Here is a 15,425-nt window from a genome sequence, read left to right on the forward strand (position 1 = left end):
GGTAAGGAGGGCATTAGTTATGAGGAGAGGTTGGAAAAACTTGTTTTGTTCTCACTGGAGCGACGGAGGTTGAGGGGCGACCTGATAGAAGTCTACAAGATTATGAGGGCATGGAGAGAGTGGATAGTCAGAAGCTTTTTCCCAGGGTGGAAGAGTCAATTGCTAGGGTGCATAGATTTAAGGTGCGAGGGGCAAGGTTTAAAGGAGATGTACGATGCAAGTTTTTTACAGAGGGTGGTGGGTTCCTGGAACTCGTCGCCGGGGAAGGTAGTGGAAGCAGATCAATAGTGACTTTTAAGGGGCACCTTGACAAATACTTGAATAGGATGAGAATGGAGGGATATGGTCCCCGGAAGCATAGGGGGTTTTAGTTCAGTTGGGCAGCATGGTTGGTGCAGGCTTGGAGGGCCGAAGGGCCTGTTCCTGTGCTGTAATTTTCTTTGTTCCTATATAATACTCTTAAAAGCATTTTCTCAAATATCTATCTAATTTCAACTTGACTTTCTTTTCCCATACTATCTGCCACAGCTATTTTTCTGAGCATTCCAATCCATGCATTCGCCATCTGTTGGGTGAACTAATTACATTTTAAACTATCTACACGCTTTCCTCCTTCTGAGATTCAACCCATGACCCCTTTTTCTAAAGTTAATGACAATTTCAAGCATAATGTTGGGGTTCAGATTTATCTATTTCCTTCAGATGTTTGAATGAGACAGTGTTTAATTGCAATGAATTAAATGCAGCTGAAATATGGACAAAATCCATAGCAGACATAGATCAATCTTACTGTAACGCTGAATTTGTGAAATCATGCAGTGCATCATGTTCTTTGTTGTGTTTCAGCTGATTTTTAAAAATCCTTTATCTTGTTTTATAGCTTGGCATAAGAAAGAACCACGGGTTTATTTAATTATTATTGGACCAGAGGTGAGCGATCATTCTTCAATTTTTAAGTATTTTGTTGACCTATGGAGTGGCTCTCTGGGAATTAGAGGGTAATACAAGCAAGGCAAGTTAATGCCAATCCAATGCATTATCTTAACAAATAGATATGATAAAGTTGTGTAACCACACTCTTTATTAAGTGAGTTTATGAAAATATAGTGGAAGATTTGACTTTATTTTTGCTTTATTCATTCATGCTATATTGGCACCATAGGCAAGGCCAACGTTTATTGCCCATCCTTAATTACCCTTGAAGGTGGTGGTGAGCTGCTGCCTTAAACATTGTAATGGTTTGAAACAATTGGGCAGCACAGCTGTTAACACTGCTGCCTCACAGTGCCCGGGTTCAATTCCCGGCTTCAGTCACTGTCTGTGCGGAGTCTGCATGTTCTCCCTGTATCTGCGTGGGTTTCCTCTGGGTGCTCTGGCTTCCTCCCACATTCCGAAAGACATGCTGGTTAGATGCATTGGCCATGCTAAATTCTCCTCAGTGTACCTGAGCAGGCGCCGGAGTATGGCAACTCGAGGATTTTCACAGTAACTTAATTACTGTGAGCCCACTTGTGACACTAATGAATAAACTTTAAAACTAAGCGTTTGAAGTCTGTTTGATGAAGGTACACCATAGTGTTGTTAGGGAGGGAGTTCCAGGATTTTGACCGAGTGACGATGGTGTGTGACTTGAAAGGTGAATTTGCAGCTTGTGGTGTTCCCATGTGCCTAATGCTTTTATTCGACAAGAAAGTGGAGGTCCTTGCTTTGGAAGGCACTGTTGAAGTTCCCATACCAAGTGAATCAGATGCCTAGTTTGAAGCCAAGTGATCTGTTCAATTTTATTCTTGCACTACATTGTAATGGTTTGAAATAATTGAGTGGCTTGCTCAGACGTTTTGGAGGATGGTTAGGAGCCAATCATAGTACTGTGGGCCTGGAGTCGCACATAAGCCAGACTCGGTACCGATGGCAGTATACCTTCCTATAGGACATCGGTGAACCAAATGGGTTTTTAGAAAAATTTGGTAGCTTCATAGTCGCCATTACTGATACCAGCTTGTTATTCGAGATTTCTTTTAACTGAATTTAAATTCCCAAGCTGTTGTGGTGGAATCTGGACACATATCTTTGAATTATTGATCCAAGTCTCTGAATTACTAATACATTATCATTCTGATGCTGTGTGCCCAGTTTCATTTTTAGTAATCTTTGATAATGTCTACGTTGTTTTCATACGGAACAGTTTGTCTTTGTGTAAGCTGGAGGCTTGAGCTACAGAGTGAGAGTTGAAAGTAGTGAAGGGAATCATGTTGAAAAGAAACCTGATCAAGATTTGAAAAGTGGAGGAGTGCATAAAGCAACTTCCAGACGATAGGGCCAAGGCAGTTGAAATACAAGCCACAAGAAATAGCATAAGAAATAGCGGCTGGTGTAGGCCATTTAATCCTTTGAGCCTGCTCCACCATTCAGTTTGTTCATGGTTGATCTTCTACCTCAACTCCATCTTCCTGCACTATCCTCATATCCCTCAATTCTCTTAGAGGTCCATAGATCTTTGGACACTATCATGAGTATACTCCATGGCTAAGCAAACACATCTCTCTGGGGTAAGAAATTCCAAAACTTCACAAGCTTTTGAGTGAAGAAATTTCTCCATGTCTCAGTCTAATGGCTGACCCCTTATTCTGAGACTGCAGACCTGGGTTCTAGATTCCCCAACCAGGGAAATGTTTTCTCAGCATCTAACCTGTCAAAGCCCCTTAAGAATTTTGTGTGCTCAAATTAAATCACCTCTGGGCCTAGTCCATTCACTCTCTCCTCATAGGACAGAGTGGTAATGTCAGTGGACCAGTAAATTATAGGCCTAGAAATATTCTCATTGGACAAAGGTTCAAATCCCACCATGGCAGCTCGTGGAATTTGAATTCAGTTAATAAATCTGGAATACAAAAATATTTTTAGACATGGTAGCAATGTAGCTAATTGTTATTTAAAAATCCCATCTGATTCACTAGTGTTCTTTAAGGAAGGTATACTGCCATCCGTTTGCGTGGGACTCTGAACCCACAGCATTGTGGTGGATTCTAAACTGCCCTCTGAAATGGCCTAACAAGCTATTCAATTCGAGGGCAATTCAGGATGGGCAGCGAATGCTGATCTTATCAATGACGCCCAACATCCCATGAAAGAATCTTGGAAATTCTCTCAATCCTAGGAACCAGTCTAATGACAGTCCTAATATCATGCTTAGAAAAAGCATGTTATATAACTTTAAATATGGACTCTGTGTTCATATAGAAGTTTCTGGAACTGTGTGTTATTTAAATTGGACACTGATATTCTGCTAAATTGGCTGCTAAGAGGCATGTGACCTGAGCAACTTCAACACTGACTATTTGAAGCTCCCAGAAAATTACTAATTGCATCATCCCAGGTGGGGAGCTCCCCCAGGAATGGACATTTTAAGAGGAATAATAACTGTGGTATTCACACTTGCTTTTGTTTGGGGATTTACCCAAAACACAGGCTCAGTCTTCCATGTCTCTGAGTTGGCCCCTAACAGTAAGGGCTGGCCAGAAACCAATTCACCCTGAAGAAGTGTGAAGAACCTATCTGCATTGTATAGCAATGGCTTGTAGCTAAGCCATTGCAGGTGGATAATACCAGTATTGGTCATGTGACTGAAACTGGTTGGAAACGATGAGTTTTTATCTGAAGACCTGGAATGACTTGGGCAGTCCACAGAAGACATACAAAGAGACAGCAGCTACAGCAAAAGGATGTGCCATCTTTGCCTTTAAGAACCTGGAGGTCATGTGCGTCTTAAAAGAGCCTCCCAACCTGATTCCAAAACTCCTGAGTCTAACTAATGAAATTTGACCTCCTGTTACAAAAAACCGCAAGCTTTGTGGCCTCTGAACATTCATCTCTTTGAGGAAATCCTGCAACAATCCAGATATCTGACTCCAGCTATTTGAACCCATCTAGATTACAATTCAAGAGTGGAAAAAGACTCCCTTCTTTATTGGGCTCACAGCAACTGTTCTACTACAAGCCTAATACATGAACTATGAACTATTCTTTTGATTTATGATTTTTGATTTATAAAAAGTGTACTGCTTTCCTTAACTGAACCTTTCTTGTGTGTATATGAGTGCTGAGTAATTGATGGGCCAAATGGCCTTATTCTGCACCTATATCTTATGGTCTTATGGACACACCATTTAGACTTTTGGGGTGAATGCATGAATCAATAATTATTTAAACCCACAAAAGGTGGCTGCTGTTATTCAAATTGACACATACTCAAGGAGACACACACACCTCCCTCTCCAAAACCACACTAATTATGGACACGAAGGGAATTGGGAGTTTTAGTTTATCTCCCCTCTCCTGTCTCTAACACCCGAGATATCCTAATGCTTTGCCACAACAGTTTTCAATAAGGCGTTAACTTCTGAAATGAATTTTAGCTTGAGTTGGCAATTTTTAGGGATAAATCCTTATTAAATCTGGTTTACAAATGCAGGTTGGACAGCATTTCAGGTCAGCAGATGGTCCTGTCTCTCCACATTGCTAAACAATTTAATGTGTTTTCTTTGTTAATGACTTTGATATTGCCAATAAGCCTGTCTGGCTGCCTGCCATGCACAAGGGTATGCAGTTGCATTGCAGATTTGAGATTTTTTTTCTCTTTTATTAATTTTCTAGTTAGCTTTGATTTTTTTTTGGAAACATTTTCCAATGAACAGCCATAAGAGGCAATGTGGCACTTTAATGAAGTTGATGTTAACATTACTCCACTTTGAAAGTATTTTAATAACACCCATATATCTGCAGGAGTTACAATGAGGTTACGGGTTGCTGTAATCTGCATTTGCGAAGCCACTTTGTGCTCAGACTATTTAAAACAAATTGGGTCACTCGACTGTGATTAATCAATTCGGGGACTGACCCAAGCCTGATCATCTTGTCGACCCAATAAAGAGAAGTATTTCTATAGTGGGTGAGCAGAAAAGCTTTTTAGTAGATTGGTGACTTCTTTTAGGACCAATTTAAACTGGTACAACAATGTGATTTATTACCAAAGAAAAAGTTACTAAAGCAGTAGTTGCACTCGCAAGATGGGTAAAAGTGAGCAAACTGTGCAGTGTTTTAGTTTCAGGTTGTTGCATTTAACCTTCTTGTCATCAAGCCTCATGATAGTAACTTTTTGCTCAGTGCTATTGGCTTACTTTTTGTTCCTTTACTGGGGTCTGGATCTTTCACTTGGCTCTTTGCTCCCAATGTTCTTTCATGTCCCAAGAGTGGGTTGGGTTAGTGTTGGGTTTTTTGGGTTCGTGCAATTAGCAAAAAGTAAATAAAATGTAACCAGAGTGGAAGAGATGGGGGCAGAAAGAAGCATAAAAATGCTTGAAAAGTGTAAGTGAAAGGATAGTTAAAGTGAAGCAGAGAGGAAATAGAGAATGCAAAGGAGCTACGGTGGAAAAAATAAATGACAGCTGGGGAAATTAAGGAGTTAAAGCAGATAAAGACATCAAGAAAGGTTTGAAAATGAGGTAATATGTGAAAGACATAAGTGGAAGGGATACTACAGAGTGGAAGATGTGCAAAAAAGATAGTCACAAATAGTGGACAGAAGGACACAAAGGTTTTCCCATAAGAAATCTAATATAGCCCACAAATGTTATGTTTATGAATTCATTGCAAGACGTGTGTGTAGATGCAAACCTGAAAAATTGCAATGCAAACCACTGGCGGTTTCACCATCAGAATATAATGAACAAATCTTTGTTTCTTTAACACATTGGGTTGTAGAACATATTTCATAAAATTAATGCATCATGTCCTATGAGTGAGGTTCTAGGTTTGCATTGATTTAATTTAAAATTTGCAATATTGTACAGTAGAACAGCAAAGAGTTCATTCTTTAAAAAAATATAAATTTCAGTTGCATCTAGATGAATGTGTATTAGGTGCATAGGGAAGATTTTTGGCATTGCAGCATCTATGGAACATTGCCTTTGCAACTACCATGGGAATTGCCTGACTGACATTTTTTCTAAATGGTCCAACATTAAGAGGCCTTCCATCTCAGTGTCCTGATCACTTACGTATCTGCAGGATATGCAGGCATCTGGCAGAGGGACAGAGCAATCAAACATCATGACAGTCAGAGGTTCTGCAGACAATGGGAGCAACTGAAAGAATCAGCAAGCAGGCTCGTGCCTTATGCCAACTCCATATCTCACCCATCCCTTTCCCCTGGATGATGCAATGGTCTCTCAAGCCTGCAGCTGGGAGGCCCAAAATCAGGGGCACCTCATCCTTTACAATCACTGTGCCTATGGGGTGTACTGCAAGGAACCCAGAGGAAAACTAATCTTGCATGTTTATGCCCTTCAGGGAAGGAAATCTGCTGTCCTTACCTGATCTGGCCTATATGTGACTCCAGAGCCACAGCAATGTGGTTGACTCTCAACTGCCTTCCCAGAACAATAATGCTGGCCAGCTGGTGACACCCATGTCCCACGAATGAATTTTTAAAAATCAGATATTGTAGTGAATTTGGAAAGATCCCGGACCTTTTAAATAATCTTAGCCTGGCCTGTGTTTGAACCACAACAGGTGTCCAAGGGAAAATGTGAACCAAGGTTCCTAAAGCATGCATTTGTGTAGATGTTGAGAAAGAACGGTATTTTGCTCAGTGGTGTTTCCCTCATGATGGATTGTCTTGAGCTCATGGTAAATGGGACTTGGTTGAGATAAGTTGGAGCTGTCACTGCTCATGGCACCATAGCCTCGCGTGAATCACCACCATCAGGAGAGGAGGAAAGAAAATTGGAAGTAGAAGTAATTTAAAGGTTCAGTTTTGCACTTATTGTGGATATTATGTTATATGGAAGGAAGAAAGACTTTGAATTTATATTGTTGTATTACCGTGTCTCATGCCATTCCAGCATACTTTACAAACCAGTAAATTACGGTTAAATTGAGGTGCTATGTAAACAAAGATTGTAGCCAATTTGGAATGTATCTGAATTCCAAAGAGCACATGAGATAAGTAACCAGTCAATCAGTTTTTGCTGGCAGTGGCAAGGGAAGAATACAGGCCATGGCGCGTATGATATAATTTCAAAATGTATTATTTTAAAAATCACAAAGGCTATTCAGATAAGTACAGATTTTTTTTAAAAACATGTTCCTGAAGAGAAATGTCAAATTTATCTGGTGTTTGATCTTCTCAGGTTGACGCAGCATTTACACAACAGGTAGCAGCTAAGGTCAAGAGGTAAGCTCGTTTTATCATCTTTTTAAATTGAAAGAACCATTATTCATTGCTACAATCCTCTGCTTTCCTGAAATATTTGTATATTTTTATTATTGACCATCGACCTTGTATTTAGTTTCTTTCGGCACGGTGGCACAATGTTTAGCACTGCTGCCTTTCAGTGCCAGGGACCCAGGTTCAATTCTGGCCATGGGTGACTGTGTGTGTCTGTGTGGAGTTTGCACATTCTCCCTGTGTCTGTGTGGTTTTCCACCAGGTGCTCCAGTTTCTTCCCACAGTCCAAAGATGTGCGGGTTAGATTGATTGGCCATGCTAAATTGCCCCTAGTGTCAGGGAGATAAGTAGGGTATATGTGTGGGGTTACGGGGATAGGGCCTGGGTGGAATTGTTGTCGGTGCAGGCCCAGTAGGTTGAATGGCCTCCTTCTACACTAAGGATACTATGACTCTGATTCTCTTTGAAGATATAAATCCAGTACTTGCCATTTACTTGATTTATGGAATGATTCGTGTTTCTTGCAGCTTGTATGGGGATATATCTTAGATTTTCACCTGCTGAACTAACAATTTTGAAAGTTTCTCCAAATGAGAACCATTGTGTCTCATTGTTATTGTCGCCTGGGAGTTAGTTTGAATCCAGCCACATCTAAAAAAGTTAAAAAGCCTCTCTATTAGCTTTCTGTACCCTGTGTGTGTTGAGTATCAGCAGCCTGAACCTAATGGGCAAATGGCATTAAATTGAGAAATTCGCACTTCGTACAGCAAGTTTCTCTACAAGGCAAGAGTTAGGTGAGTAGAACAGAAAGAGTTTACTCTACCTGTTGTCCATACTATTCCTGACCTGGGGTACTTAACAGTTGTTCAAAATGGATATAAACTTTCATTTTGCCGCAGTGACATTTCTCACTTTAATTAATTGATGGCCACAAAAACTCATTCAAGATTTCAAGGAAACAAAGCGTCGTAATACAACCACAAAATTTAATTTAATTAATTTTTAAGATGTTTTTGCTAGCATGCAACATTTGCTTTTATCTACAGTGTCTGATTTTATGAAGACTTTTCATGAGCATTTTTCTGTTATTTTGTAGTGCTCACGGGGTCCATCTAGTTTCAGAGAAACCCCAGGAAGAATTACATGCTGCCATGAGGGATTCATTTGCTGTAGTGAACAGTTCCGTCTCGGAAGGAATGTCTTCTACAATATTAGAGGTTCTATACTTTCCACAGTATCTGATTTTTTTAAAATGTTTTCAGCATTTGTTGCAATTTTCCCAACTCAATGGTTTGCAGCTGTAATGTCAGAAGACGTGTTCCCTGTAATCTGAAACTTGTGGGGGTGTTAGCTGCATTTGTGGGCAGGACAATGGTTAGCACTGCTGCCTCACAGCACCAGGGGCCTGGGTTCGATTCCCAGCTTGGGTCACTGTCTGAGCAGAATCTGCACGTTCCTCCGGTGTCTGCGTGGGTTTCCTCCCGGTGCTCCGGTTTCCTCCCGCAGTCCAAAAGCCGTGCTGGTTAGGTTCATTGGCCATGCTAAATTCTTCCTCCGTGTACCCAAACAGGCGCCAGAGTGTGGCGACTAGGGGATTTTCATAGTATCTTCATTACAGTGTTAATGTAAGCCTAATTGTGACACTAATGAACTTTAAACTTTCAAACTTTAAATGGCTTTGTTTTATAGAAGGAATCTGGGAAGGTCAATATTCTGACACTTCCAACTCAAATCACATGTTTTGCTGGAAAGCTGTGGTGAAACACCAGTAGTGATTGTGAAGAAATTCATAGACCAAATTCTCATCAGGTACATAATGTGCTAAGATTTGTAATCTGTATGGGGTGAAATTTGAAGAATTCAAAGTGAAGTAACAATTTAGTTTAGTCGCTTGATAGGACAGAACTTGAATGTTGCTGAGAAAAGAGACATGCTGTCAAAGGTTTTTGTCTTGCACTCATCATGACAGATTCACAAGGATGCCAAATCTCAAAGGGACCAACAATTTATACTGCATGAGAAGAGGGTGCTGATTGGTTGGCAAGTGGATTTTGATTGGTAGAAGCATTGCTATGGAGGATGCACCAGGGAACAGTTAACTTCCAAGCTTTTGTTTAAATTCAAACCAGACAGATCAGCTCTGATTAGTCAAGGCATTGCCATGGGAAACAAACCAGGGATTGGCTATCCTCCAAGCTTTTGTTGAGTTGAAAAAGGTGCAATGTGTGGACATGTTCTTGCTTGGCAGTTAACTGTTGCCTGATATTTTCTCCATGGCAATGTCTCTACCAACTTGCCAACAAATTAACACCCTCTTCTCAAACAATGTAAATCATTGTTCCCTCTGAGACTTGATATTTTTGTGGGTCTGTCCTATGAGTATAAGATGAAAACTTTTGACTGCATGTCTCATTTTTCAAAAGCACTCCAGTTTAGTTTCACTTTTGTTTTGCTTGCTAAGATAAATCAATTTTTTTTTACTGGGATGCTGCATCTAGGCGATGGACCTTAACGTTCCAGTGCTGGCAAGGAATATACCTGGAAACAGAGCAATAATAAAGCACGAAAAAACTGGACTTCTCTTCTTTGATCCGCCAGTGAGTAATGAACAATTTAAATTGGAAAAGAGGAGCCTTATGTTCTGATTATTGTGCCACGGCAGGGTCACATTGGCTGAGAACTCATCCACAGTTCAACCTTTAGCTTCTAATTCAATCCATCTCAGTGAGATGTACCAAATCAGTATCAAATTAAAGTTTGATTTCACACTGGTGCCATATGATGGGAGCTGTAGAATCTTGCAGTGCACTTGGTGATGCATCCCATCTTTTGCATGTTTGCATTTTATGAATAAAATAAATGACATCCCCTCCCCCCCACCTGCAAAAACATTGACCATGTGAATGTGGAGTTTTAAAAAAGTGGCAGTTACACTCTGCCTTCATAGATTTCATGTGTTGAATCCAGATTATGCCACCTGCTCCACATAGCTGCGATATTAGTAGTTTAGCTAATTCACACAGAGCATTAGACAGTTTTGTTTTATTGAGGAAGAGTTGAGAGATCCAGGAGCTCCAGTACAGCTTATTAACAAAAGCAAATTTCAGCGGAACACAACATCTGTACTATTAATGAATTGCACATTCTGATCTGAGTGGAATACATAAAGCTTTCAGTATTGCGTGCTGGATGATGTACACAGCAGTAGGAACCAGGTTATTTTGCTAAAAGGTTCTGATAATGACTATGCAGATGAGTGAATACTGCCAAAACTGCTTATTGTTTTTTTTTAAACTAATGTCTCCTGATTAAAATTCTTTTTGCACTACATAAATATTCTATTAATACAAGCCATTCTTGTATTAGTTTATCACAAATTACATTTCGCAATGAAGTTGTATCTTAATTTTATATCCTAAATTTAATTAGCGCAAAGTAGTTTGGCTTTGTACCTGTAATAAACTTGTGCAGTAAATGGGTGTCAAGGCCTGAATTAATTGTGCATTGAAATGGGATGTGACTTGCTGTTTCAGGTAATCTCACTCATCTTTGCTCTGGGTGTAGTTCATTGGGATTTTCAGAAGATATTTGATAATGAACCACACAAAATGTTGTTGCTCAAGATAAGGGATCATGGGGTTGGGCTAATGTGATATATTCCATAAAGCCAATTGGTAAAGGGTAGAGCTAGAACTAATCTTTTCACACATTTTTATAAACATTTATTTACAGAGTTACACATTACAATCCCGCATCTCATAACCCCACAAACACAATTTCAGCCAGTGGGAAAATACGGTGGCACAGTGATTAGCACCACGGCCTCACAGCGCAGGAACCAAGGTTTGATTCCCGGCTTGGGTCGCTGTCTGTGTGGAGTCTACACGTTCTCCCCGTGTCTGCATGGGTTTCCTTCGGAGGCTCTGGATTTCCTCCCACAGTCCAAAAGACGTGCTGGTTAGATGCATTGGCCATGCTAAATTCTCCCTCTGTGTACCCAAACAAGTGGCTGAGTGTGGGAATTTTCACAGTAACTTCATTGCAGTGTTAATGTCAGCCTACTTGTGGCATTAATAAACTTAAAATTTAATAAGTGGCACGGTGGCACAATGGTTAGCACTGCTGCCTCACGGCGCCAGGGACCTGGGTTCAAATCCCAGCTTGGGTCACTGTCTGTGTGGAGTTTGCGCGTTCTCCCCATATCTGCATGGGTTTCCTCTGGGTGCTCCCGCTTCCTCCCCCAGTCGAAAGATGTGCGGGTCAAGTTGATTGGCCGTGATAAATTGCCTCTTAGTGTTGGTTTAGGAGGGTAAATATATGGGGTTACAGGGATAGGACCTGGGTGAGATTGTTGTCAGTGCAGGCTCAATGGGCCAAATGGTCTCCTCCTTCACTGTCCGTTCTATGGTTCTAAGCGAATCTACAGTTAACCCTCATTGCCAGCATCCAAGTAAACACAATTAATATATTAGGGTGGATTGAGCATTGATTAAGAAAAAGAAGTAAGAAGTTTAACAACACCAGGTTAAAGTCCAACAGGTTTATTTGGTAGCAAAAGCCACACAAGCTTTCGAGGCTCTGAGCCCCTTCTTCAGGTGAGTGGGAATTCTGTTCACAAACAGAACTTATAAGACACAGACTCAATTTACATGAATAATGGTTGGAATGCGAATACTTACAACTAATCCAGTCTTTAAGAAACAAAACAATGGGAGTGGAGAGAGCATCAAGACAGGCTAAAAAGATGTGTATTGTCTCCAGACAAGACAGCCAGTGAAACTCTGCAGGTCCACGCAACTGTGGGAGTTACAAATAGTGTGACATAAATTCTGATTCTAGGATCGCATGATAAAGACTCAGGAGGAAAAAAGCAGAAATATTTATGTGAAATAGTGTGACATAAACCCAATATCCCGGTTGAGGCCGTCCTTGTGTGTGCGGAACCTGGCTATCAGTTTCTGCTCCGCGACTCTGCGCTGTCGTGTGTCGCGAAGGCCGCCTTGGAGAACGCTTACCCGAATATCAGAGGCCGAATGCCCGTGACCGCTGAAGTGCTCCCCAACAGGAAGAGAACAGTCTTGCCTGGTGATTGTCGAGCGGTGTTCATTCATCCGTTGTCGCAGCGTCTGCATAGTTTCCCCAATGTACCATGCCTCGGGACATCCTTTCTTGCAGCGTATCAGGTAGACAACGTTGGCCGAGTTGCAAGAGTATGTACCGTGTACCTGGTGGATTTATGTCACACTATTTCACATAAATATTTCTGCTTTTTTCCTCCTGAGTCTTTATCATGCGATCCTAGAATCAGAATTTATGTCACACTATTTGTAACTCCCACAGTTGCGTGGACCTGCAGAGTTTCACTGGCTGTCTTGTCTGGAGACAATACACATCTTTTTAGCCTGTCTTGATGCTCTCTCCACTCCCATTGTTTTGTTTCTTAAAGACTGGATTAGTTGTAAGTATTCGCATTCCAACCATTATTCATGTAAATTGAGTCTGTGTCTTATAAGTTCTGTTTGTGAACAGAATTCCCACTCACCTGAAGAAGGGGCTCAGAGCCTCGAAAGCTTGTGTGGCTTTTGCTACCAAATAAACCTGTTGGACTTTAACCTGGTGTTGTTAAACTTCTTACTGTGTTTACCCCAGTCCAACGCCGGCATCTCCACATTAAGAAAAAGAAAACAGAGAGTAGGAATAGGTGGGCCATTTTCAGGTTGACAGCCTGTTGCTAGTGGATGCCACAAGGATCAGTGATGGCATTCTGCAATCTATATCAATGAGTTAGATTAAAAAACCAAATGCAATGTATCCGTGTTTGCTGACTATGTAAATCTAGCTGGGAAATTAAGTTGTGAGGAGGCCAACAAGGGCTGAAACTTCACCATTGAGGTGGGAGCGAGTCGCTAAGTTTCCAGGTCCCTACCCACCAAATTTTTGTTCCAGAAAGGCGAAGACAGTATGCAGGTCTGGAGGCCTGCCTCCTCTGGAGGCCTGCCTCCTCTGGAGGCCTGCCTCGTCTGGAGGCTAGTTGAAGTTGGCCGCATAGATGGGTGATTGCTGAAGCAGGCTTGTTTGAAGGCCCACCACGGTTCTCTGAGACTTTGGCCTGGTTGTATAAAGTGCTGTTAGGCCCTTTAACCTTCATTCCCCCATCCCCCCCGCCCCTCACCCGCACCTTATGCTCCATCATACTCCCATGCCTTCCCCTTCATAGCTACTCATCCTGTATCCATTATGGGTACATCTCAGTGGTGATGAAAAAAAATTAATTTTCTAACAAGCTGAAGATGCTCTCACTGCACAGTTGATTATTAAAAACCTATCCCCTCAGGTGGCCAATCAGTTATAAAAACAAACCTCTATTCACTCGCCACACCAAAGACAGCTAGCTAATCTTTTAAAAGCTACTTTAACCTTAGTCAAAATGTGAACTCAGACCACTACTGACAGTGGTTTTGGAGCTTTTGAAAGTCAGCCAAGCATTTAATATTTAATCAGTTATTATAACAACTCTTGGGAAATGTCAACAATGAAGTTTATTGAAAATGCAGGAGCATTTGGCTCATGTTTTGTTCTAGCAACACCATTTGGCCTCTCAATCAATTCATTGGAGATCCCTGGTTTTTTTAACCTCTGACAGCTGCAGCCTATATTTTTTTCATTTGTAACGGGCTCAGGATTTAAATTACTTCAGATCATGACACTTTTATCTGCCATTCAAGGGCATTTATGCCTACTCTGTAAAATCATGATTCCCACATTGCATCTTAAGGCTCTTGGAACAGTGAAAATGGGATGTTTGAACTTTGCACTAATTTCAATTGACCCTGCTGAGTTCAGATTTCTGGTCCATTTGATTCACCTCTTCCCCAAAGCAAAAAATGAGATCTGCCAAAAATCGGGACAGGACCTGCCCATCTGGGACCCACCTGCCATTTTTAAAGGCCTCCAGAGTCAGTCTAACTCTGAAAATCCAGCCCAAAGTGTTGGTGAAGGGAAATGGATGAGTTAAAGTGATTGGGCAAGAAGGTGATAGCTGGAGTATAATGAGGGGAAATGTGAGGCTATTCATTTTGATGGAAAGAATAGAAAAACAATATTTTTAAATGGTAAGAAACTAATAAATGTTGGTTAAATATTCAAAGGGATTTGAGCTTCCTTGTACATGAAACGCAGACAGTTAACAGAAGGTATAGCAAGCAGTTGGGAAAGAAAATGGTATGTGGGTCTTTATTGCAGGGGGTATGGACAGACCACATCAGGTGTACTGTGTACAGTTCTGGTTTCCTTACCTAAGGTAGGATGTACCTGCCTTGGGAAGAGATGCAATGAAGATTCACTAGATTATTTTCTGGGCATGAGAGGGTTGATCTATAAGGGGAGATTGAGTAGAATGGAACTGTATTGTCTGGAATTTAGAAGAATGAGAGGTGATCTCATCGAAAAGTATAAGTTTCTCAGAGGGCTTGACAAAGTAGATGCTGAGAACTGTTTTGCCTGGCTGGGAAGTCCAGAATAGGGTAGGGGGTTGACAATTTAGGACCATTGAGAGAATGTTCTCAATGGGTTGTGAATCTATACCCCCAAACGGCTGTGGTTGCTCAGTCCCTGGGTATATGGAAGGCTGGGATCAATAGATTGTGAGATCTTCAGGGAATCAAGGGAGTTAAGGTATTGAGTTGGGGAAGTGGAGTTGGGGTTAAAGATCAGGCTTTATCTTATTGAATAGCAGATGAGGCTCGAAGGGTCATATGATCTTCTATTGCTAATCCTACTTATGTTCTTACATTCTGGTGAATTTGCACTGCATTCCTTCAAAAGCCAATTTCTACAATGTAGAACCTTGTTTTAACAGAAAAATCAGTTGCATGGCTGTTTAATTTTGAGTAAGACAAACTAGTTTCATTATTTTCCCCTCTAAGGAACAGTCAGTCATGATTGTCTCCCTAAGTGGATGAATTATTTACAGACGCGGGGGTTTCTTGGAAACTTTTTCTGGCGTAATTGCAGAAATGTATCATTGCAATTTGAAAAAATGAGATCAAAGAATATAGAATTTTTGTCAACGAGTTTTATTGAGGGAGCACTGGAAAAGGCCCATTTAAAACTTGATAATTTACAGTACAGCATTAAATTTTTCAGCACGGCTGCACTCTCAGAAATTCATTGTTTTCTGAAGTCATTGATTATGCAG

At 41.0% G+C, this 15,425-nt stretch overlaps 1 protein-coding gene across 1 annotated transcript in view; it reads left to right on the forward strand.

Annotated features, from left to right (window-relative positions):
- The window catches only part of glt1d1 (glycosyltransferase 1 domain containing 1), an 84,234-nt gene that overhangs the window by 40,369 nt on the left and 28,440 nt on the right, over nt 1–15,425 (forward strand). Inside the window, exons 8-11 of the mRNA XM_078227045.1 lie at nt 881–930; nt 7,191–7,234; nt 8,325–8,445; nt 9,727–9,825. Coding sequence (XP_078083171.1) covers nt 881–930; nt 7,191–7,234; nt 8,325–8,445; nt 9,727–9,825 — 314 coding nt within the window. The remainder of the gene's footprint in view (nt 1–880; nt 931–7,190; nt 7,235–8,324; nt 8,446–9,726; nt 9,826–15,425) is intronic.

This window comes from Mustelus asterias, chromosome 13, assembly GCF_964213995.1.
Source record: "Mustelus asterias chromosome 13, sMusAst1.hap1.1, whole genome shotgun sequence".
Taxonomy (NCBI): Eukaryota; Metazoa; Chordata; class Chondrichthyes; order Carcharhiniformes; family Triakidae; genus Mustelus; species Mustelus asterias.